At 47.4% G+C, this 25315-nt stretch overlaps 1 protein-coding gene and 1 long non-coding RNA gene across 5 annotated transcripts in view; one reads left to right on the plus strand and one right to left on the minus strand.

Moving 5' to 3' along the window:
• Positions 1 to 6083: 6083 nt before the first annotated feature.
• Positions 6084 to 7289, minus strand: LOC128908333 (uncharacterized). Its single transcript, XR_008465907.1, has 2 exons — positions 6864 to 7289; positions 6084 to 6267 (listed from the first exon to the last, which is right to left on the minus strand). It is a non-coding gene; the product is annotated as an uncharacterized LOC128908333 (long non-coding RNA).
• Positions 6704 to 25315, plus strand: part of EML1 (EMAP like 1) — a 131779-nt gene continuing 113167 nt past the window's right edge. For 2 of the 4 annotated variants that reach the window (XM_054198290.1, XM_054198291.1), the window contains exon 1: positions 6744 to 6840. Coding sequence is in view for 1 of the 4 variants with exons in the window: in XM_054198292.1 (XP_054054267.1) it covers positions 6813 to 6840 (28 nt within the window). In the remaining 3 variants the exon portion in view is untranslated. Of the gene's footprint in view, positions 6841 to 25315 lie in introns of all 4 variants that reach the window. The other 2 variants (XM_054198292.1, XM_054198287.1) reach the window with 2 other exon arrangements.

Below are 25315 nucleotides of genomic sequence, written 5' to 3' on the forward strand. Positions count from 1 at the left end.
AAGCTGTCTAGGGAAGTTATTGATTCCTCTCATCTCCACCTCCCTGCCCAGTTAGGCTGATTTATAGGAATTTTGGTAGGAACCACTAAAAACCTGGCAGAGCTCATTAATTTGTGAATCTTTTCAAGACTTCCTTCATTGCGGAGACCATCTGTTTGCCTCAGTGTTATTTTTGCAGCTGTCAAATCAGGTTTGCAAAACTCTCACCTTCTCCTCAAACCCACCACTTGATACCGTAATATTTACACTCAGGGCTCGACACACTTTTTTTCCACCAGATCTGTGCAGAGCAAATGCAGCTACACTCAGCTGTGCAAGACTCAGTCTTAACCCCACTGAAATAAACAGGAATAAAAACATTAAAACCAGAAGCGGCAAGATCTGATTGAATCACATAATTTTTCCAGGCTTTTTGTGTTCACTGGGAGACTAGTCAGTAACACCTGGAACATTTGCAGAGGGAACTCACGTTAACACTAATTGCAGCTGTGCATGAGAATCTACCACTTATTGATGGGAAAACAGCTTCAGCCCCAGTGCCCTTGTACTGGGTGATTCCTGCCAGCAAAGGGCCATCTGAGTTTATCAGCAGATGTCGAAAGCTGGGCTGACACTGTCGTGCTCATCTTCTCTCCATCCTTGCGTAGAGGCATTTCACTTGAGCTCTAGGGCAGGCTCGTTTTGGTACCCTATGGGTCAGGAGACATTGCCAGCAATGACTGCGACAGCTCAGATGCCAATTTGTCTTTCGGATGTAGTTTTTTGATTTCCTACATCATAATTTCAACGGCCTTTCATAACACCTCCCCAGAGAATGTAGGCACGTATAAATTAGATGAGACTAAAATGCCACCGAGATTCAGACTATCCACTCATTTCTTCTTTAAGACAAACCCCCTTCCAAGTCTTTGATCTTCTTATTTTATTTACTGTATATCTGCACATTTGCATAAAATGTTTTCTCTGCAAGCCAGCAATTATCACTGGTAAGGTTCACATTTCTTGGAGATAGCTGGAATTTCTCCTCCATTTTCTCTTTGAATGTGCAAAATTATTTTCCCTGCCGTTGGACTGGTGTCACCTGACATAGTTAATCTTCTAATCTTCTCTCTGGTGTGACACCAGAGGACATGATGGAGACGTTTCCTTTCTCGAATACGAAGCTCAGATTCAGTTGTTACTAGTGAAAATCTTAATAAAATTTTAAAAAATACAGATTCATGCAAAATGATGATATACCTAGTTATTCTGGGGAGTTGCTATCACTTTTGCATTTGTCGTTTCCAGAGGACTGCTTTCGCTGTCAGCTGCATCTTGCCTTTTCGCTTTCCCTTCACTGGATGCACCCGCGTGAGATCCTGTCAGTGCATCAGCTTCTCTTGCGATTGCGTTATTGCTCACCCCATCCATCAAGTCAAAATGTGAGCAGAATGTGCCGGAAAACAATAACGAAATAAAACCCCAATTATTGGGACTTGCTGGGTGCTTGACTTCTAGTCCAAGCCTGGTTGCTTTCCCCAGGGGAACCTGAGGAAACTGCGGATTGCCTTGCGGAGGTTCAGGCCCATCTGGAGTCATTTCTCTGGCACATGTGCACATGGCACAGCATCCCACAGACCCTGGATTTGGCCCGCTGGTCCCATAGGTATGGCCACGACCGCACCGAGGCCGTGCCAGTGTTTCAGGAGATGCGGGGCCAGCAGTGGGGTGGGTGGTGGCTGGCCAGCGTGATCCCCTCTTGTACCTCTGCACTTTATTATAGAATCATAGAATGGTTCGGGTTGGAAGGGACCTTAAAGATCATCTAGTTCCAACCCCCCTGCCATGGGCAGGGACACCTCCCACTAGACCAGGCTGCTCAAAGCCCCATCCAGCCTGGCCTTGAACACTTCCAGGGATGGGACATCCACAACTTCCCTGTGCAACCTGTGCCAGTGTCTCAGCAGCCTCACAGTAAAGAATTTCTTCCTAATATCTCATCTAAATCTCCACTCTTTCAGTCTAAAACTGTTACCCCTCATCCTATCACTACAATTCCTGATAAAGAGTCTCTCCCCATCTTTCCTGTAGTTCCCCTTTAAGTACTGGAAGGCCGCAATAAGGTCTCCCTGGAGCCTTCTCTTCTCCAGGCTGAACAACCCCAACTCTCTCAGCCTGTCCTCACAGCAGAGGTGCTCCAGCCCTCTCATCATCTTCATGGCCCTGTTCTGGTCTTATCTGGGTACAATTCAATTAATTTTACCCCTTACACTACAGGACAGAAAGGGCCATGCTCTCCCTGCCAGCCGCAGGGCAATTCAAAGGAGGAAAAACAGTCTTTGATAACAAACCCCTAACCCTGACTCCTAGGGAAACGCAGCAGTGGGAGCAAAATACCTAAAGCAACTTCTCAATATATTCAGCTTATCTGTCTGTGCTGGCGGGAATATTTCACTCATCCAAGCATGGGGTCTGGCCCAGGACTGTCCCAGCCTGCAGGACTGTGTTTTGGGCTCCTCAGTGCTCTGAGAGAAGGTCACCCACATCCTGATGCCAGCCTGCTTATATCAGCCTGCAGTTTCTCTCCTCGCCCTCCCTATCCCTCCCCTCCCCCTGCCCAGGCTGCGAATCCTCCCGTACCCAACAGGCAGAAATCTCTTCACGCGGCAGGAAAAATCCCAAGGGAATTTGCATAAATTAGAAGGGAGAAGCGCATTTCAGCCATTCTCTATTTAAACTGCGTGGAAATCGTGCTGATGGGAGATGATATAAATGCCTGCCGAAGCGGGCAGTAAGGCGCTTGCTTCAATCATCTCACGGAAAATTGCAGATTTAATCATCAGATCTGACTCGGCTAGCTAAAGAAATCATTCTCGCTTCTCATGATTTCCCTCTGCCAGGAGAGAGAAAGGCAGAGGGAAGGGAAACAATTTGTCCGCGCTCCTATGGCAGTGATGAGCTTAGCAAAGCCCTTCCATCAGTAACGTCCACCAGGGCCCGTGATCCCACGGTGAGGAGCGCAGCTCCCTGCTTTTCCTACCAGGTTTGGAGGAGACTGGCTGCATCCGTGGCTGAGTGAGAGGTGAGCCAGCAACAGCAAAAGCCCTGGCCCAGATGGGAGCTGTCGGGAGGATCTGGCTCTTTGCACGGTCAGATGGCTGAGCCCGTCAGGTTGTGGGGAAAATTACGACACCACCACAACCATCCCCCCCCGCCCCGGCCATGGGACTCAAAATCTTAAAGACCAGATTTTCCAAGGGGTTTAGGCACTTAGGTCAGGAGCATAATGGGATGTGTAAACATCTAGGTTAGAAACTAAGTCCTGCTACATGTCTCACTCACGTAGGTGACAGTATTCAGGCACTAAGGTGTCTGTGTGCTCGGACTGTTGTAGGTGAAACCCAGGTTTCCCCAACTGTGTCATCTTTCCCCAGGCAGATCAGCTCAGCTCCAGGTTCTTAGTATCTCAAAAGCCCTTTGCACAGTCCAGACTCTGGGTTATCTGCAGGATTTGTGGCATAAACAGCAAACAAGACAGTTATATTTCTTCCTGGAAAGTTCCAGAGAGGGGCACGGCCACTCTAGCAAGGGCTTAAGTATTTCAAGATGCATCAGGGCAATGCAACTGTCTCCCACAGGAGACCAAATCAGTTTGAGCAAACCTTCTTTAGGAAATACTTCAGTGACTCCCTTCCATGAATTACATTTACCATCCCACTCCTGGTATTTGCCATGGATTTTATGCAGAGGACTATCTGTCAGTAGTAGTCCGAAGCAGATGGATTCATGACCGGTTTTCACTGTGTGTTGCATCCTTCAGGTTTCTTGGAAAGCCCAAGCAAGAGGATTTATTGACAGATATTTAGCACACTTCCCACATTCGCTTAATACCTCCTAAAATAATATGTGCTTTACTTCTCACCTTTTATTGTTTAGTTCAATGTTTGGCTTTTGCCGTGACAGACACCAGGCTTATTCATAAATTCCCCAAACTTTCTCCTTTCAGACTTAAATTTTCCAGGCTTGGCCTTTCTCCATGAGCAAGCATGGCTCTCTTCAGGCTGAGAAACAGGGGAAGTTAAAAGAAATGCTCAGTTTTACTCAGAAAAAAAGAAAAAAAAGTGTTATAACCTCTCAAAAACTATAACTAAAGTATCCAGGGATCAAAGTTAATTTTTAAATTGGAGCAGTCCTCGTCAAAGGGAGATGTTTGTGATTATCATTGTAAGAATTAGGTTTGATTTGTCCAACTTTTGACCCCGTGGATAACTTCATGCTTTAGTGTTTCACTGAAGAGCTCTCTCAAGGCCAAATCCTAATAATGGCTCTGGCAGACAAGCTATTGCCAACTTTGCTGCAGTAGTTTAAGACGCATTTATCCTCCACCCTCAATCTTCTGCGCTGGCTTCTCTGTCCCTCTTCCAGAAGATGTTGACCCCTTGACTTGGCCAAGGACGATGTGACGGTGCTGACTGAGGCATAGATTTCTTAAATAGCTCTTGAAGATGAGTTAGAACTAAGACACCAGGCTGTGATTTGGCGTGCCTTCACTGCAGGCACTTGTCCAGCTCTGCTGGAGGGCTCTAACCTTCAGCAGAAGAGCACCGGCACACAGCTGTGAGAGGTAACTTCAAAATCGTCTGCAGCTGTTTGCCCCATGAATACAAGTAAGAACGGTGAGCCCTTGATCCTGCAAATACTTACGCATCTGTTTAACTTTATAACTGCGAGTAGTTCCAGGAACTTCAGCGGGGCTTGAAGTTAAATTGGCACGTAAATGCTTGCAGCACCGGGAGCCTGCGTTTGCACAGGGTTGAGCTAAGAAAGCTTCGGTTCACACATGTTGGAGCAATATGTTTCTGCAGTGAAATAGCACTGGAAGAAAAGTCCTCCGGTCTGATTTAGGCCTTCTTCCCTTCCCAGAGGTGTAGTGAGATTAAAAGCAGACATCTCCACATCTTCCCTATCTTCTAGAATAGCTAGAGACCACGCCTCGAGACTGTGGGTGGTAGTGGGATGGAGGGCGTGAGCACAGTGCCCTGCGCTTCTTCTCCTTGTACAGCCGCTTTGATGAAGAGCACGGCCTGAGCTCTGTTTGTCCCCAGAGCCACCACCCAGGTGAGCCTTACACCAGTGAATATCCCCATGCTGCTGCACAAGCAGACCTAGAGACAGCCACTGACAAAGGCTGTCCCTGCCACAGTGATGCCAACAGATATTCGTGCCGGCAGACCCCAGCAGCCCTGGGACACCCCCAGCCCCGCTCATCCGACCCCGTGCCGGTGACTTGAAGGATGGCTTCAGGAACATGTAACTCTCTACATCTGCAGCTATTTTAGCTTCTTAGTCACTGGCCTGACATCTTGAATCAAATCCACGACTAGCTACGCTGCTGGGTAACCAGCAGGGTATTAAAAGGCTTCTCTTCAGAGAGCAAGCAGGTAGCACCAGCAGAGTCAGCCTTGGGGTCCTTAGGCTGAAGTGCCTAAGTAAAACCAGACTGAATTTTTCACTGGGTTCCTGGTATACTTCATGTAAACGAAGGCTTTTTTCAAGACATTTTGAAAAAAGGTGTCCCTGGGGCTCCGGCAGCTCGTTTTCCCAAAGGGCCGTGTTGGGCCACAGGGTCTAGAAGCACTTCCCAGAGCCCCGCAGTGGAGCCTCCCTCTCCTCCCAGCCCTCGCACCAGCTCCAGGTCCAAAACCCGGACATTTGTGAAGGGCTCAGACACTAAAGATCTGTGTCAGATAAAGCCCAGACTGTCCCTGACTGTTCCTGGGAGAAAAAGGGGCAGCAAACCAACCCCCCCGCGTGCTGAGGGCACCCACCATGTCCCGCACACCTCCCTGCCCAGCCTACCATGGCACAAATGCTGCCAGAGCCTTCCCTTGCACTTCGTTAAGGTGCCTAACGAACACACGAGTGTACAGGGGTACTGTCTACTGACTAGACCGGTCTGGAAAGCTCATACCAAGCAAATCCCACATAAACATTTCCAAGGATTAAAAAAATAAGTGGTAGGAGCAGCCACAAAATGCTTCACTAAAGCAGCGTTAAAAAGGCGTATTCTAAGCAAGTAAAAGTCATGAAGTTACAGAGAAATCTGCACTCACAGTAATATTATATACCATGAAACAGCCTTTCGTAACAGTGTCACAGAAACTATTTCTCAGATATTGTAGTATAAACAGAAGAGCTGGTTTTCTTCTCTTTCCCCCTTAAATAGATACATCCTGGCTCCTGCCCTCTCTTCAGCAGCGAGTATTTCTGCTCGGACACTTATTTAACCTGCAGACGGAGAAGGCACAGAGCAAGATGTCAGAGCGTGTCCCCCAGCCCACCACCTGCCCCCCATTGCCCCCCGCCCCCCCCCGACCCAGGGCAGCAGGAGCACCCCAGCAGCGCAGCTCCCACCACCAACCCCACCGCACGGCAATTAGCCCAGTTCTCCAGCGCGGATTTGCAGCTTAGCTCTTAAAAGCCGTTTCATAAATATTCGATGGCCTTTCCGACAGGGTAATGTGCCTCTGTGACATTAAAGAGGAAACTCTGCGAAGGGGAGGGATGACAACAAATTTATCCACCAATAGCACACTCTTTTGGCACAAAAGCACATTCTTATCTTTACATCCCATAATGAGAAGGCAGGGACGGGACTGTTGCTACAGCTCCCTGGGTGGGTAGATGTACAGTGTAAGAGCAGGGTGGCTGTAAATTGTTAGATATTTCCCCCCCCACCCCCCCACCCCGTGCTTTTGCAAGCAGAAGGACCCGTGTTTGCCTTCCCGCTGTGGTTTTCCTTAAGCCCCCCGGTGAGGAGGACTTCTCGCACGATGTCAGACTGCGAGGGACTGCCTGTGGGTAAGAGCCAGATTTATATTTACCCCGCTGTCCTGCCGGCTAGTTCACATTCTCAGATTGCAAAGTCACACGCGAAGCTGCTTGCTTTCGAAGGGAGCCGGAGCCGCCGCAGGGAGAGGAGAAACTCCCTGCGTGTGCTGCGGATCCTGGTGCGGTTCCTCGCGAGTCCGTGGTGGAGGGCTGGCGCGGGTGGTAACGCCTGGATTTTCTCTAAAGGCACCAGGGGCTGGATAGGAGGAAGGGTTCGGTAATTCAGGCAGATGGTCTGAAGCATCTGTGGCCAGAGAGGTGATGGTATCGATGTGCATCCTCTTGAGCTCACGAAGGAGAGTTTCTGGGGATGGGTCCTCCAGGACCCGGCGCGCTGTGTACGTGTCCTGCTCATGCCTTGATAAACCTTCCCAGACGGTAACGGACGCAGCAAGGGCAGATAAATGTAATGCGGAAGGTTTGTTTGCTGAAAGGAAATAGAAATGTACTTTATTTTCAAAGTAAGTGCCTCACATGTTTTGCCTATATCTGGAAAGGGGTCCTTTGCTAGCGCTTATGGCTGTATATGTCAAACTTCACCGAGCAGGAGAGCACGCCAGCAAGAAGCATGTTGCTCAGCTGTTTTTTTTTAACTTCTATAGGAACCGTAAACACTCACTAGATTGTCTGCACAAAAGGAAACTCTTGTCAAAATGTTAGAGTAATTCCCTGCCAAGGCATTTTACTAATAAAGAGATGGACCGTTGAAAACACCTTTTTTTTTTCTTTTTTCCTTTCGTCATGGCAAGCATTTATCTTTTCACATATGTGTATATACATATATATACATACACATATTGTGTAGCACTCCTGTTTCACCGGCCTACAAAGGCCATGTGTCAGCGGTGAGGATCTGAGCTAAAAAGTGGGGCTGGAGAAGGAGAAAGCTGCTGCTGCAGTGCCTTTTTTTTTTTTCCCCCTCCTCTATCTGCTTCCATTTTACAAAAACAACCCCAAGCCCAAAAACGCACACTCAAAACCAGAGTGGAAAAACATAAATTATGTATATGGTGCAGAGCAAACTGCACTATGCGCAATCCCCTGTGCCATTGCTGTCCTTGTCTAAAGAGAGGAGAGACGAAGAGGAATATTCCCTGCTTCCCTTCCCAAAGGGCTGCTCTGATCACCAGCAAAGCTCCCCTTTTTCAGGCTTTGGTTCGAAGGGCCCGACCTCAGTTTGCTTGTTAAGCACTCTGAGTTGAGGGTGGGATATTTCAGGGTGACAGTGGCAGTATTTAGCTGGCATCTGATATGAATGGTGAAACTGATATTGAGTGTGCATGGCATGTTGTGTGCAGGAGTTACTGATATCTCAATTACCTTCGCTGCTGAGAGGACCTAGGAGGTTGCCTCCAGAAAAGCGTCCGGAGATGCGTGATTTGAGGGAAGGAAGCAGTTTGTTACGGGCAGGGATGAAAAGTAAAGATAAAGTGATGTGTAGATGTGGCCGTGGATGGGAAATGTGCCAGCACACGCAGAGGAAAGGGTCGTTTCTCTCTGTTCCCCTCAATAATCCTCCCGTGTCCCCCAGCCGGAGCTGGCCCTGCTTCCAGCCCAGCTCCCGGGCAGGAGGGCTCTCCCTGCCTCCCCTGGCTCTGCCCCACACCGGCCACAAACAACCCCTCCAGCCACTGCTTCACATATGTGTGGATGTGTGCCTGCACGTACACATATATAAATACACTCAAAGCCAGTGCTGGAGATAGAAATCGTGGGACTCCTGCGCAGTTATTAAGCAATTTTAGTGAACTGGTTGCTGGCAGCTTGCTCTTCGCGCCAAGGTGTTTGGAAATCAAATAATTCTCTTTGCAGTTATTGCTCTTTTAGTACCTAGTTCAGACTTTAAAACTTAAGCAGGAAAAACTCCATGCACAGGGTTGCAAAACATCTGCATCAAACTTTCTAAAATGATCATTAGTGTCCACCAGAGCAGAAGTGCCCCTTTGATGAGTCCAATGAGGACAGTAAGGCTGGCATCGCCTTTTTAAAATCCTTTGTTTTGAATGTGGCCGGATACTAAAGCTGCAAAAAGTTGTTGCGGTGACAGGTATCATTAGCACCGCAATGTGGCTAGAAGCCAGGGCCCTGCTTAGAACCCAAACCCTGCAGACGTCTGCATGCGGCCGTCCATACGCACGCACGCAGCTATAAATAAGTTTAGCCAAAGCACAATAGTAGCGTCAAGCGCATGTATTGCTTCACCAACCTTTTTTTGCAAACCACCTCCTGAACAACCTGGAGGACTGCAGTTTGTAGTTCCAGCAAATTAATGCCAGGATTTTTAGCCTGCTTTCAGCCTACGCAGGAATGTAGCAAGAACAGCTGCGTAATTGTTTGCTCGGACAAGCAACTCGGAGGGAACGGCTGAATACCATCTTTGAATTAAATAGCTGCGTATGAATGGGTTGATATACCAATAATTTTTCATCAAGAAGCTTTATTCAGTGAAGGGTATCCTGCTTCTACGCTGGAAACGGTTATGCAATTTTTCAGGATGAAAGCATTGTGTGTTTTTAAATGTCTGTTTTATGTCCAGCGCCAGTGTGGCTGCTCCCTTTTGCTGGCGTGGAATGGAAAATTAAACATGTGATGCAAACAAAGTTTTATTTTGTTGTTTGAATGTAGCACAGACGACATTAAAAAAAGGATCCAAGATGTCAGGCTGCAGATTAAATGTAAGTGAGTGGACAGTCATTTTGGACTGAATTCATACCAAAAAAGGCACTTGAAAGCGTCGCTATCAAAATCATCTGTTAGTGAACGGAATTCTAAAATTTACACTATTAATTTCCTGTTGTAACACGGGGAGATTGAGAAGAAAGAAAGAGCAGTCACTTCAGGACAAATGCACTACTATTTCTTTCTCATTAGCAATTATTGATGTACCGATGCTGTCCATTAGCGCCAGCTACATAGATTTCCTGTCATTCCTACATGCAGATAAAAGGAAAGCACATCAATTATTTAAGTGCTTCCTCTTGTGTGTATTATTTTTCTGTTGTAAGCAGATGCAGTTCGGTCTCCCTACGACTGGACAGCTTTTCATGCACCCAGCATTTTGACTAGGAATATATGAGTCACGATGCTTCTGGTTCTTAACACAATCCTTTTGACTTCAGAAAAACCTCTGAAGTCACGCAAAGGTTCTTAAAGTGCCTGTTTCCTTATTTTCTTATTGCTTATCTCAGCCACAGACTGACTTTGAACAGCACGGGTGACTTTTTGTGGATAACATCACTGCGGCAATCATACAAGGTGTTCAGCCATAATAAATGAAGATTATATTGCTGAAGAGGGAGTAGCTATTCAGACGCTGGGAATCTCATAAGTACATATTTTCTCTGTTATTTACTACAACAGGGCTAAGAAGGGAAGAAACAGAATTGATGTAGCTTGTTCTGCAGCAGGCGGCAAGCGAATCTAACTGAATTTCCTTAAAATTCCTCCCAAACTTTTATTGGCCTCATTTCAATTGAGGAGGAAACAAGACCTTTCATCTGAAATACGTTCCTGACTCTTTAGCTAAATACTTCCTTTCAAAGCTAAAATTACACATTTCAAACATGTCTTTAAGACAGACTGGAGCCAATTTGCTTAAATTGGTGTTTTCCGAATCAGGATACCCCAGAAACCTACAGGAATTTAGATTTCCTGAAATGCAACACAAATTCTGCACTGTCATGGGGAGCCTGCTTAGCTCAGCCAGGGAGGCTGACAGGGAGCGAGACCTCCATCTCCCACGCTGGGCTGGCTCTAAACAGCTGCTGGGAATAAAATACGGCAAAAATACATTTTTGTAACAAAAAATCATTGGAAATGACTCAGCACATGCACGAGCAGAACTCCTGTCAAATAAAATTGCCCCACTCGCACGTACTTAGAATAGGACTATGCTTTAAATTAACCCTTTATCAGACCTTCGTGGCCAGCAGGACGAGGGAGGTGATTCTGCCCCTCTGCTCCCCTCTGGTGAGACCCCTCCTGGAGTGCTGTGTCCAGCTGTGGAGTCCCCAACATAAGAAGGACACGGACCTGTTGGAGTGGGTCCAGAGGAGGGCCTCAAAATGATGAGAGGGTTGGAGCACCTCTGCTGTGAGGACAGGCTGAGAGAGTTGGGGTTGTTCAGCCTGGAGAACAGAAGGCTCCAGGGAGACCTTATTGCAGCCTTCCAGTACCTGAAGAGGGCCTACAGGAAAGATGGGGACAGACTTTTTAGCAGGCCCTGTTGCGATAGGACAAGGGGTAACAGCTTTAAACTGAAAGAAGGCAGATTTAGACTAGATAGAAGGAAGAAACTTTCTACACTGAGGGTGGTGAAACACTGGCCCAGGTTGCCCAGAGAGGTGGGAGATGCCCCATCCCTGGAAACATTCCAGGTCAGGTTGGACGGGGCTCTGAGCAACCTGCTCTAGCTGAAGATGTCCCTGCTCATTGCAGGGGAGTTAGACTGGATGTCCTTTAAAGGTCCTTTCCAATCCAAACTATTCTGTGATTCTATTCTATTTGGTAAATAACGTCTAGATTCTTGCAGATAAATCTGTGGCCCCCTGAGGGCTGGAGGACCAGTTCTGCTTTGCAGTCTAAACCTTAGATAAAAGGTCTTGACTCAGACATTGATGTTGCCATGTGAGTGGTCCCACTGAACACTACTGTTTGCAGGGGGAGACCCTAAGGAAAAGGGAACGTGTTGAAATCACGTGGCAGAATTGCTGGACAGACTGCCTTTAGTGCTCTGGGGTAAGCAGGGAAGTGGCAAGGTTTTTTTCAGCATAGCAACCCAGCTATCTGCTGGAGGTTAGAAAGGCAATGGCATGTCTTAAGCACCTCAAGAGAGCAGTCTGCAGGATGAACAACAGCTCCCGAGCCCACTAAACCCACCAGCAATGGTTTGCACACTCAGAGCTCCCCAGGAATATCCCCTGGCCGGGGGAAGGTGAGGTGGGGTGCTGGGGCTCCCACACCTGCAGACCTAACTTTGCACACTGAAGCATGAGCAATCTTGCAGGCAGTGCCCTTAGAGACAAGAAAACCTCACATATAAATCTTTCAGCTTTGGGAAAGAAAGGGGTGAATCCCCAATGAGGAGAGACTGTGAATGGGTATCGCTACAGCACCGTCACTGAAGCGGTGCAGCCGCACTCAGGTCTCTGGAGCTAGGTGCCACTGTGGAATGCCTGAAGCCTGTCTAGGGACTTCATCCGAAGGTCTACAAGTCCAGCCTTGCTCTTGGCTAACTTGCTACGTTCCACAGCCAAGTCATTTAAAGATGCTCTGCAGCTGCAATGGACATGGCTGAGACAAACATTTTAAAGAGAGAAGGTAAAAATGTCTGACGATCAGTGTAAATCCTCAAGAAAGAAGCATTTCCAAATGCCAGCATTTACCCCATTTAGTAGGTTGTTCTTTTGCTTCAGCCACGGATCGATCCAGGCTCACTGGGGAAGACATCATCTCTCTGCACGCGACTTTCCGTAGCAGCGCATCCTGTCCATGAAGCTGTGTCATCTGGTTTGGCTGAAAGCCCAGGGGATTTCCTGCAGCCTGCGTGGCTCCCTCCTGCTCTCCCCTCTTTTCCCAGGAGCTCTTTGCCATGCTCACCCAGGCTGGAAGCCCGTCCTCTGCTCCTCGGGCGTGAGGGAATGGGGAGAAAATCCTCACTGGCTTCTGCCCTTTCCCTCCAGGCTCCCTGGCTTCTCAAGATCTATACAGAATCATAGAATCATTTGGGTTGGAAAAGACCTTTAAGATCATTGAGTCCAACCACTAACCTAGCAATGCCAAGTCCAGCACTGAGCCATGTCCCTGAGCACCATATCTACCCATCTTTTAAATACCTCTAGGCATTGTAACTCAGCCACTTCCCTGGGCACCCTTTTCCAATGCTTGACAACCCTTTCAGTGAAGAAATTTTTCCTAATATCCATCCTAAACCTTCCCTGGTGCAACTTGAGGCCATTTCCTCTTGTTCTATTGCCTATTACTTGGGAGAAGAGACAGACCTCCACCTCTCTACACCCTTTCAGGTGTAGAGAGCGATAAGGTCTCCCCTCAGCCTCCTTTTCTCCAGGATCAACACCCCCAGCTCCCTCAGCCGCTCCTCATAAGACTTGTGCTCCAGACCCCTCACCAGCTTCGTTGCCCTTCTCCAGACATGCTCCAGCACCTCAATGTCTTTCTTGTAGTGAGAGGCCCAAAACTGAACACAGCATTCGAGGTGGGGCCTCACCAGTGCTGAGGACGGGGGGACGATCACCATCACAGTAGTATTAAGCACTAATAGCTAATTTTTGCACAGCAATGAGAACTCTATGTTATTTAACAGGGTTTGTAACTAATGAACAACTCACAGAAACTCTGTAGTCTCGTCTCATCCACCCTGGGGGAAAAAGTGCTTTTCCGTTTGGGAAACATCTGAGGCCTCCCAAATCCACGCAGCTTCAGTGCTGGGAAAGGGAGAGAGCTGGAGGGCTTGGAGCAACTCTGCATTTGCACTTGTGTAAAATGCCACAGATGGCAAAGCTGGTTCTTTGTCATCAGAAGCAAAGAGGAAAGAAGCTGCTCCCTCTTGCAGCCAAGCTTGTTCTCAACAGGAGTTTATCCCAGCTCAGCCAAATGTAGCGTACCCGTACACAGCATCATAGAACCATAGAATGGTTTAGGTTAAAAGGGACCTTAAAGATTATCCAGTTCCAAGCCCCCTGCCATGGGCAGGGACACCTCCCACTAGATCAGGTTGCTCAAAGCCCCATCCAGCCTGGCCCTGAACACTTCCAGGGATGGGGCATTCACAGCTTCCCTGGGCAACCTGTTCCAGTGTAGTACAACCCCCATCTGCTACTCATAAAGTTATTTCTTAAAACTAGGTTCAAAGTTTGCAACCTCTGGAAATAAGAAAAATACAAACTCTGCTGTCAATTACCCTTTTCACCTCCGACGCTTTGCTTAGGAGTAAGCCCAGCCGGCCGCTCCTCTGCTGGCTGCAGCAGCATGGCAGGGGACAACGCGTGATTTGGGTGGGCTAGGCTTGGTGCCGTTGAGTGATGTGTGTCCTGTGAGAGTCCACAGGCTTCATTTTGGGGATTTACTGCAGGCAGCGTGGGAGCAACAGGACATGGGTGTCCTGTCCCTGGGGCTCGGTGGTAGTTAGGTGGGAGCTGACTGTGTTCCTGGAGTGTCCTGAGCAAAGGTACAGGATTGGGCTCCATTTTCAGCCTCTGCATTTGAGGTGTAGCAGGTGAGGTGTCCTTCTGTGGACCGGGCTAAATACTTGGCTGGCAGGCAGGGGCTGCGCCTGTGCCCTGCCTTTCTAGAGGAAAATGTGTGTGTGTGTGCTACTGGGGCTCCAAGTTGGGAATATTTGAGCTAGCAGAGACATTAACACCCTTTTTTCAGAAATCTAAGTTTGCAGAAATGTGCTGAAATCATACCTGGGGGTATAAGAGATGATATATTTTCTTTTTTTTTTTCCCTTTTCTTTTTTTTTTTTCTTTTTGACGGGGAGTGTTGAAGCAGAGGGCTTTCAGGCGGTCGTTAGAGGCATTTGAAGTTGGCACAAAAGTTTGCAGGTGGGATATTGGTTAAGGGTCTAGTTAAGGAAATGCAGAAGATGCTACATAGTTCCCAAGTGCTCCTCCTCCCTCCAGGAGGATTTTGCTGTAGAAATCTCTAGAAATCTGTAGAAATCTGATCTGTAGAAATACTTGAAAACTCTAGTTTGTCCCAAGGGCGCTTGCGCGGGCTCTACAGCACATTTCTGAACAGTCTTATTGCATGATGTTTACAGTACCTTAAGGCATGCAAAAAACAACTGATGTGTTTTTTTTCTCCTCCTCTCCTCCATGCCTCACAACATCTGCAGCATCTCCAACATAGTCTGTGTTAAGCCATCGGCATTTAGAAGCCATAATTGCATTTAACATTTACTTCTTGCTGTCTGGAGCCCTCTCTTGCTACAGACCTGTTTTACAGGCAGTAATTTGGAGGGTGGGGCACCCTTCCCTTATTTTGCCATTCAGACTCCAAACTAAATGCCCAGTTTGCCCTCCCGCTAACCTGGTGAGTGCCCAGTCTCTCACTGACCTGCTTCTCTCTCCCTGTCATTTCTTTCCCTGCTGTCTGTGATCAGCTCCCTCACCACGCACTAATGGTTTCCACAGCTAAATTCGTAGCATTTAGGATTCCCTTAGATCTCAAACCTCTAAATTTCACCTAAAAGACTGGCAAGATCCCCCAGATGCTTTCTTCCTTGTGGGATAGGGACTGTGGGGCAGACAAATGGGCTCCTGAAAAAGGCCAACCACTGGGCATGGACCTGTTGATAGTGCCCAGGATCAGTTCCCCAAAGGAGTCCTGGGTTTCATGGAGCAGCTGGAGTCACCGTTGAGCCAGCGTGGCACGTGGGGGCTGGTCAGAGCTGTGCTTTGGTTCTGCACACAGTCTGTCAATCACAGAAATTGTTTTTGGAGGAAAAGCCTGTCTCTGGAAGCCCTTGATCTGATGACTCTGAACTGGGCTCAGTAAATTGGCTGTGATCCTCAAGGAGTCACAACAAATTCCAAGAAGATTTAGGAACATCCAATGTTGTCTCCATCGCAGATAACAGCGAGCGTTTTCAGAGAGGTGCCAATGGCTCGTTCATCTCAGACAGCTCCTCCCCACCGCCCGGGCAGGAACGCCCCAGCACCCCATCACCGCTCTCAGCACCGTTTGCGTGGCTCGTGTTTCCATCACCTCAGTGCTCCTTGGGAGAGCAAAGGCTTTTACCCCCACCAGCTAGTGTGAGGGCATGAAATGAGGAGTTTTGGAGAGTTATTTGAAAGGTTTAGGTCCAAAATCCCCTCACCAATCCATAGGCACTTCTTGCCAAACTTGGCATTTCGTGTGCTTTTCACCTATTTTGTAGATAAATATACTTACTGTCTGCCTACACAGCATGCATGCACGCTTGTCCTTTGTGATGTGCTCTTTGTGGAGCTGCAGGATATGCTATGGCTTTGCCAGTACACCTCAATGACACAGCGCATCCAGAACACTTCCCAGTGACTAATAAAACTACTGTGAAACTGGTAAAATCCTTGCTGTGCAGTGGGATACAGCAACCAGCAGTGGGAGAGGAGATCCAGGGCTGTTGGCTGGGGCGTGTTTGTGTGAGTACCAGCTCTTTAAGTTTACTCTGATGGGCATTGTCACTCCTGCTTCTCCCCAGAAGCTCTGATGAGAGAATGACCCTGCACTTCAGCAGCTCCATGTGTCGTAAAATGTGTTAAACCCCAGCAGGCAGCCAGCTACCCTGGCAAGGGGTCTCCAGCCTGAAGCCAGGGTTGGGTCAAAACTCCTGTAGCAAGACAACTTGCCTAAAGAGGCCTTGCTGATGCAATGGAGAAGTAAAAGCACACAAAAACACCTGTGTGCAACATCTGAACACCTAAGTGTTTTCCACAGCTACTCAAAAATCTACACAGGTGGCGGCAAACTGAGGGTCTCAGGTTGTGCTTGATTGTATCAGAGGGATTAAGAAGGACCTAACTTCATTTTAAACTTGTAATTGGTGTATCTCGGATGGAAGAGCTTTAGGAGCCTGATCCAGACCCCTTGGAGTCAAGAGGAGGGTTTCCATTCACTCCAATGAACTTGGATCATGACTCCTAAAATCTCAGAAATACCTTTATCCACCTGACCCATAGGTGCAGACTGCGGCTGGGTCAGCCCGGTTCTTCTTCTTCAGACAGACAGCCTGAGCCCTGTGCTGTGTGGCCGGTGAGGTTTGCTGGGTGAGCCCTCACTAGCAAGCACTCTCGTGGTGCGTGGGAAGCACTGTGCATTAGTCATACTTCATCCCAGCACGATTGCTCAGAGAAACGTATTTATATTTGTACCTAATTAAAACTCAGTGAATGTTTCGTATTTCCCCTGCTGAAACGTTGCTAGATATGACTTAGCAATAAGTCACAGCCATGTGTGTGGTATTATTCAGAGTTTGTATATGAGGGACCGAGGCACATTGAGATTAAGCCAAAACCAGTTCCCACCAATATGGGTGTCTAATCGGAGATGCTGAGGAGCTCTTCTTTCAGAGCACCAGCACAGCACTGTATTTCGTATGTTCAAGCTTTGTTGGCAGCTGTGAGCCTTGGGCATGTCTGTAAATCAGATCCATGGTCTCTGGTCCAGTACAAAGGGATGAGGAATGTGCCATCAGTGACCGTTTGTGAAAAGCTTGGTTTCCACAGTTGCTCTGTGGACCAACTCTTCTCCCTTTGAGAGCTGCTTTGCAGCTGAGGCATAGGTGTAGTCCAGGTCCTGGTAATACTTTCCAAGCTGACTTGTCCTGAAATCATCCTTGATCTTCCTGGAATTGCGTTCTTTACCATGTTCAATATCTCCAACAGGTGAAGCTGAATGTTATGATAAAGAGCTTATTGGAAACACATGTCATAAAATACAAAATCTCTGAAACCTCATAACTAGACCTCTAGCAATAAGTATACTTGTTATAATAATAACAACTTGATACTCTACCAATTGTTTGGAGATACTCTGCAGCATCGACACCCTCGCACACGAGCACCTCTGATACAGGCAGCTCTTGTCCCTGGGACACTAAATCTGTCATTTTCTACAGCTGGACACTAAATTTGTCATTTTCTACAGATCTTCTACCCCAGACCAGAGGCTACCCTAGGTTCATCCTGTCACTACAGTTAGCTGTCCTTCTCACACCCATCTGACTTAGGCATGAGATTGCAACCCGTTTGTGCTGCAGGCATATGGACCGCATGTGGTTGCCGTTGAGAAGGAAACTATTCTTTTCTGCATCTATCATAAATTCCAAATGGTATATTCAGGCATGACTGTTTGAAAACAGACAGCACATTGATGAAATGGAAGCAATTTCTCTGGGAAATTTCACCTAAACTGTTTGATATGTCTTAGTGTTGCCAACTCTTTGATGTTTATCATGACCCTCATAAGATTTAATATTTTTTTTCTAAAGCCAGGTTTCTCGGGTCATGAGTTTCTGGGGGTTGTCAAAATGTCTATGCACTGTCTGTTTTCACCCAGTCAGCAACATATGGGGAGTCTTATGTCACTGGAGAGTGAAGATTTTTTTTCAAAGATGTTTTGGTCAGATATTTAAACATCTAAGGCATAGGGAGAAGCATCATGTGGGAAAGTGCGAGAGAACGTGCAGTGACTGGAACAGATACAGCAGGCTGAGACACACAGTACTCACATGTGTAGGCTGGAGAATAATATTTCTCTAACAAAAACTGCCTTTTTAAACACCAACCACATTTTTGTGTGTTTTTATTTTGAGTCACTTAATGAAAAAATTGGAAAACTCCAGGGAACGCATTCAATCTGCTCGCAGTTTTTCACAGGAGGAGTGTTTGTTTTCTCAGCAAGCTCCTCTCCTACAATTGTTTGGTTTCTTCAGATCTTTGGGGAGCCTCCATGCACACAAAGTAGCTAAAGAGCATTTTTGCAGTCCTTTACTACTCCCTGCCTACTCTGGTGTTCCTATAAAGTGGGGGGAGTAAGGAAACAGGTCTTCACTGTTCTCCCACTACCCTGGAAGGAGATGTCCACTGAAAAGTGTCCAGATGGCACATTTTTGTTGAGGCATGATGAGTCTCCCCTCCCTACTGCAGGAGCCTCACTGCTCAGATCAATCCAAACATAACCCACCCACATGAGGCTTCAGCACGGTTTTGGGCCCTGGGGATACAGAAGGACCATCAGACCCTGAGCATGATCATCTCCCTGCTTCATGCTGCCATTTGGACCTCAGCAGGATGGAGACAGTTCCCGGAGCAGCACGTGTGCTCCGGTGCCATGTCCCTTGCTTCTGAGGTCAGGTGTCCCTGCAGGGGAGAGGAATCAGAGGAGCACCCCAAGGTGCACGAGAAAACTCGCTACTCCATGGCTTGAGACACCATGGTAGCCAGGTGTAGCCAGGAGCCAAACATCTCCGTTCTGTCCAAGGGGGAGATACAGGCTTAGAAAATACTCAGTTTTCCTACATCGCTTTTGCATTCTCCTGCAGAAACGTGCCTCAAAGCTGAGTGCACATTTAGCAGTTGCTTCCTTTTCCTAATGAAGTTCAGCAGCTGGGTTATCCTAGATAATGGTGCCAAATCTCTAAAGATTTCCTTGTTCCGAGGCAATTGCTCAATTGACAATCTATCTGCCTCGTTAATTAAGCTGCCTTCAAGGAGAGAGGAGAACTGGAAGCAACTGGACAACTTAATGAGCTGACGTGAAGGGCAAGACAAGGAGCGTGAGTCCATGCAGAGCCCACACAAACAGCTGTGTCTTTGCCACCCGGAGCGCCTGCCTTCTCAGGAAAGAATGCGAAAGGAGTTGTTTGGAGTGAGGAGCCAGCACAGGGAGATCAAACTTACTTTCCACTACTCGATGCACGGCCTTGCCACAGGCCAGCCTGTTCACTAGTCGGCTGCCTGGAGAACACCAAGGAGTGAACAAAGCTGGGCAGGAATCCTCTGGTACAGGTTCTCCAGGTTTGGTCTTGTTCCTCTGTGACAAATCACTCATTAATTACTAGCAATAAGTCCCAGACCTCTCCTCTCAACAGTTAATAGCATCTGATGGGCCTGCGGAGATCCTTAAGTGCCCAGATTTCTGTGTGCTGATCAGGTATCAGACATCTATAAAAGGGGCAAAAAATTAGTAGGAAGCCTAATTCTTCACTGAGCTCGGTTTATGGTCATGGATAGTCCTAGGTTTCTGCCCAGAGCTGGAGGTTAACTCTAGTTCAGTAAAAGGTTATTAGATTCTTATTTATGCTTCTATTATTTCCCAAAAGCCACTTAGCAGAACTGAGTTATCTTCCTTGTCTAAATTCTCTGGCTGCTGCTGCTGCTTGGCTGCCTTCTCTGTATTTCCAAGGCTTTTCCGCTAAATTTAGACAAGGAGGAGAGATTTGTCCTCTGCACCTTCATTTTGTGGGTTACCCGTTGACTGCTGTGGGCACAATGTGATCTAAAAAACCCATTTACTGCACAGTCAAGTGGGCTGGGGCTAGGAAGATGGATTTCTTCTTGCTCCTTAGTGTGAAGGGCATGTGCCCTGTGCTCTGAAGGACGCTGCTGCAGGTGTCCAAAGACTTAGGGCCACCCCTTCCTTTCTTATATAGTGTCGTTTCAGTCGGGACGGGCAAACGACAAGACTTTCCTTGAAGAGTTAAGTTAAGCTCTCTCTTTATTACAAACTTGGCTTTCTTATATATCTAATCTTTTGTTCACGCTGTGTTCACGCGTTCTTTCTACGCTTTCAATTGGTTAGGTTACATAGCACACACGCTCATAGCTACAATACGACTGGTTATTGAAATCCTGTTTGCATCGCTCAAAATCTGGCTTTCTCACAGCCTAACTCTCCTTGTTCTCTGAAGCGATCTTCTTCCTCCTCCTTTTTGTTACATTGTCCTTATATGACGCAACTTGTGGCCTTCTTATGGATACACTGCTCTATCTCTTCTGTCAAGGGGTCTACGGGCCCGCCATATCCCCCAACAATACAGTACCTTAGGCAAGTACTTCTAAAAAAGCACCTCTCTTCAACTGCATTTGTGGTTCTCAAGAGATGCTAAATAAGTGGTGTCCCTGCCGCAGTGCGGTGCTCCCCGGAGACACCCGTCTGAGATCTCTCCGGCCCTTCCTTTCTCCTTGCAGTCCTACCCATCTGCTGCTGCCTTCCTCGCTCTGCCCAGCAGCAAGTCCTGTGAAAACACCTTGGTTTTATCCAGAAGTGGAATAGAAATCATCAAAATATCAATAATAAGAATTTATGGGACTAAAGTTTTTGCATGTGAACACTGGTGAAGTAAAAAGTAGTTTTCTGCTTGGTGTGAAGATTAGGAGAAATTTCTTTGTGCTTATTAGAGGAATGCATCTTCTACTCTTTTCACGTCTTAAATCAAGGCGGGTTTCTCCAATTCTTATGCAATAAAGGTGGAATTTTACCAAGTATCTGGTAATCACCCAAACCACAATAGTGAAATACGAGCCACTTCCTCATGTCCCTGAACTCTCAGAAGGGAATTACAGCCTTTAGCAGGGTTCATTTGAGGTATACTACTTAAGGTAATAGGGCTGGACAATCTCATTAAGATTTATTTCTACCCCATTTAAACATGGGTTCAAAAGTACAGCCGGAGCTGTACTGGCTTTATCTTTGGCTTACGGAAGAGATTGGAAAAAGAAGTAAACAGAAAACACAATCGCTCAATCTGCTGGGCCACGAGACTGCAGCATATAACGAACACAGACTTGCGCCCAGCTGGCTTCAAGGCTGAGGGAATCAGAACAAACTTTTGTCCTTATTATATTGCACAGGCTTGTTTTTTTGTTTTTCTCCCACCAAATTTAAGAGGTATTGCATCATTCTGGGAGGGAGGGGGTTACACAAAATTACCTCTGCTCTTCCCTAGTGGTAGTTCATCATGCTCACTGGACTTGTTCCAGACCCGAATTTGTCCATACTCAGCTGGGAAATGCATGATTTAGGAAAAATACATTTTCAAACATCTCGGCTTGTGTTGCAGATTCCCTAAGTAGCCTGAGATGTTTACAAAGCTTCCAGCGCGTCAAGCTTGTCCTCCCCCAGATAATGATATGTGGCGACAGTAATCCTTCTATCACACTCTTAAGTGCTTGTTCCTGCTTCTGTTGAAGTCACCCAGATTGTGGGTTATTCGGAAGCATTTATTTTCTCTCCTTCTTCAGTATAAAAGAAGCAGAGGATCTTTCCACCTGGGAGAAGAGAATTTGCTAGATAGAGAATGCAGAACGCCACTAAATTTTCTGCAGTGTCTTTGCGGTTAAGCGGGAATAGATACACTCGGATGCTTCAAATGCTAGAGAGAGGCTGCACCTCCCAGAAGAGACTCGTGGTGATCGTGGCCTGAAGCCCAGGGGATTTTAAGATCAGACACCCTGTAATCCACAGACCAAGTGCAGGCTGCCAGCGTGGTCCAGCTCCTCTTCCATCAGGCAGCAGCGGGGACATCCTAGGGCTTGCCCCCATGGGGAGGTGGGCTGCAGGGTTCCAGGGCCAGCACCAAGGCGGACTCCAGCAGGCAGATGATGTGAACAGCAGAGGACATGACCTCAAGCACGTCCTTGGCGTTGCTTCCACGTGGCAACATACCCGAGCCCTTCAGTCTGTGAATGGAGTTTCTTGTTTGGGCAAGACCTGGTGCACTCTCATCCTTCTCAGATTTGGACCATCCTTTGTGGTTTACCAAGACCCAGGGCAAATGGGTACATCCAGAAGCCCCTGGAGATACCAAGGCGGGCAGATGCATTTGGCCCCTTCCCACAGTTTCTGTGAGAGGCTCGGCTGGGAAGTAGATCCAGCATCGCTATTCTCCAACTATGATTTCCTTGGCACTTGTTCAGTGCATAAAAGTGCACAATCAACCCTGCCGTGTAGGACAGGACTAAGATCTGCATGTTTGGAAGAGAACTAAGGGATTGAATAGAAAGAAAAATGGAGTCGACAGTTCTAAGGACCCATCACCATAGTATCAAACCACTATTTACAAAACTTCTTTGTGAAGAAGTTTCCACAGGCTCTTTCCTTCAGTTTCGGTTAAACTCAACATAGTCACTGCTCTGGATTTAAACTCTGCTCTGAAAGGCCTGTAATCTAAACATGGAAACTTTTAAGTCATGCGCTAAAACAAGAAAATGAAGCTGTACAGTGTGATTTGGTGCCGTGTGAGGACCCCCAGGCTGGTCCTGGTGGAGCTGCAATGGCCCCATTTCATAGAGCAGCACCCAGGGAAAAACCTCCTGCAAGCCCCAGAGCTGCCATCCTTAGGGGGAAGCTCTCCTGCAAGCTCCAGAGCTGTCATGCTGGGGGAGAAAACCATCACGCAAGCCCCAGAGCTGACATGCTGGAGGGAAAACCTCCTGCAAGCCCCAGAGCTGCCGTCCTTGGGGGGAAACTCTCCTGCAAGCCCCAGAGCTGCTGTCCTTGGATGAAAACCCTCTTGTCATCCCCAGAGCTGTCATGCAAGGGGAGAAAACCATCATGCAAACCCCAGAGTTGCCAAGCTGGGGGGAAACCCTCCTGCCAGCCCCGGAGCTGTCACGCTGGGGGAGAAAACCATCGTGCAAGCCCCAGAGCATCCATCCCTGGGGGGAAACCCTCCTGCCAGCCCCAGAGCTGTCATGCTGGGGGAGAAAACCACCATACAAGCCCCAGAGCTGCCGTCCTTGGGGGGAAACCTCTTGCAAGCCCCAGAGCTGCTGTGCTTGGATGAAAACCCACCTGCCATCCCCAGAGCTGCCATGCTGGGGGAGTAAACCATCATGCAAGCCCCAGAGTTGCCATCCTTGGGGGAAATCCTTGTGCAAGCCTCAGCACTACCATCTGAGGAGCCCAAGGCTGGGCCAAAGCTAACAAGAGCTGCCCAACAGCCTGGCAAGCCAGGGCATGATGTGGCCCCATTTCATCTCCTCCCTCTGATGGTGTAGGTGTGCTCCGGCCTGAAAGCAGCAGAATAAAGCCCCATCTGTTTTCGGTGGCTGAGGTGTGTGAAATACAGTTCAGACCCTGGCACAAAGGGGGAAAAAATTAATTGGGTATTCAAACTTCATTCTTGTTTAATCTGGAATTATTAAGGACATTTATATTTTTAAACACAATGTTTAACCTGACAGCGTTCCATTAAAATGCTTTATATAAGCTCATTAGAAGGTTCTGTGCTCTATCATATTTATTGCAATTAGCAAATATTAGTGGATCAACCAAACGGCAAGATATTTTTTCTGTCCTGCTCCTCTTTTGTTCCTCCATCTCCTGCCTGTCTTAACCTAAGCATAGCCTAGATTAGATCCTTTCACACATCAGGCTTTCTGTCTGACAAGTCCTAAAGAAGGAGAAATAAAAAAAAAGGAAAAGGAATAGAAAATTAACCATTAGGAGCCTCTGAGAAATCAAAAGAGCCTCTTAGATTAAGCCCCTCACCAGAGTCAAGGCTAGCAGCAGTGCCAGTGGCATTAGTGGCACTAAGTCACTTAATTCTGATATGATTCAGAATCATTTGTAGCTATCGGCTTATTCAGAGTAAATCCTCTTCCTCCCAGGTCTTTTGTTTGCCATCTCTTGACAAGCTACATTGCATATAAATGAACTTGTGAGATACATGAAGGAGGGAGATATTTTCATTTGTACTGAAGTTTCATGCATGCAAAGGCTACTGTAGAAATACCAGTAATGAATAATATTAATAGTTAATGAATCCAATCCTTACTTTGGTTTTGTTTGGGCCTTTTTGAGCCCTCACTCTGCTAGAAAATATGTGAAATGGAAGGGAGGTATCCCTGAGTAAGGACAGAGCCCCATTTTTAGAGATACTTAGACCTGCACAGGGTGGCCCAGCTGGCCCGTGTCCCAACCTGGATCTCACAGGATGGCTGGAATTTAGCCTCTGAGGTCTTTCATGGTTCTTGAGTGAATCACAGGCTGCTAAACCACTCCAGGCTCACAGAGAGCTTGGGTTCCTAGGAAGGAGCAAAGGTTTAGGTTACCTGAGTCTCAAATCCTGTTGTGAGCGCTGGAGCTCCAACAACAGAAGTGTCAGCTAAGACTTTTCAACCCAACTTGTCACTTCTGTGTGTACCCACCAATGCCCAAGTGCTGACATTGCTGAGCAGATAAGCACCGATGCTTATCCTACAGCTTCCTGAGAGGATGCAAATCCTCTAACAGAGGGCATCCTCACTAACCCAGGTGGGATGCTGTGACCAGATGGTGTGGAGAAGCATTTAGGAAGTGGCGTAGAAAATGGTACAAGACCCTCCAGGACAGACCTGAAACTTTTCCCTAGCGGTGCCGTGTGGCTGCGCAGGGGAAAGACTGCCGGTCCTCTGCCAAGCTCCAGCCCTACTTGGCTTCTTGGTTGTGCTGGGCGTTAATGCTCCTTCTGCCCTGCCTGCTAGCCTGCACTGTTTGAGGACAGCTGGAAAAAAGTCCAACTTTTACGAGGCTGTTAGAGTTGTTTTTTTTTTCTTTTTCTGGAAACAAAGGTGCCCAGGAAGCTCACTTATTCACTAAAAATTATATAAAAATGCATCCAATCATTATCTTCTTTATTTGCAAAGAGCTTACTGCAGAAGTGCCAGACATGTGGAGCAGCAATCAGAAAAAACGATTTTTCATTTACTGTAAACATCAAAACTGTCACATGAGGTTCAGAGATCAGAGTTTAGGGAGTTCATTTTGGGGAGTTGGGCAATAAAGGCCCCTGTTTAAAGGAGACCCATTCTCCAGCTATTAATAATCCAGATTTAGGGGCCCAATTCACAGTTGTTTTCTAGCTCTCTTCTTTTCTATTGGAGTGCTTGGGTCTCTGTTTCTTCTCCCAGCTGATGCCCCTTTCTCCTAATGCCCTCCTGTGGGACAGCCTGCTACT

Source organism: Rissa tridactyla, chromosome 4, assembly GCF_028500815.1.
Source record: "Rissa tridactyla isolate bRisTri1 chromosome 4, bRisTri1.patW.cur.20221130, whole genome shotgun sequence".
Lineage (NCBI taxonomy): Eukaryota > Metazoa > Chordata > Aves > Charadriiformes > Laridae > Rissa > Rissa tridactyla.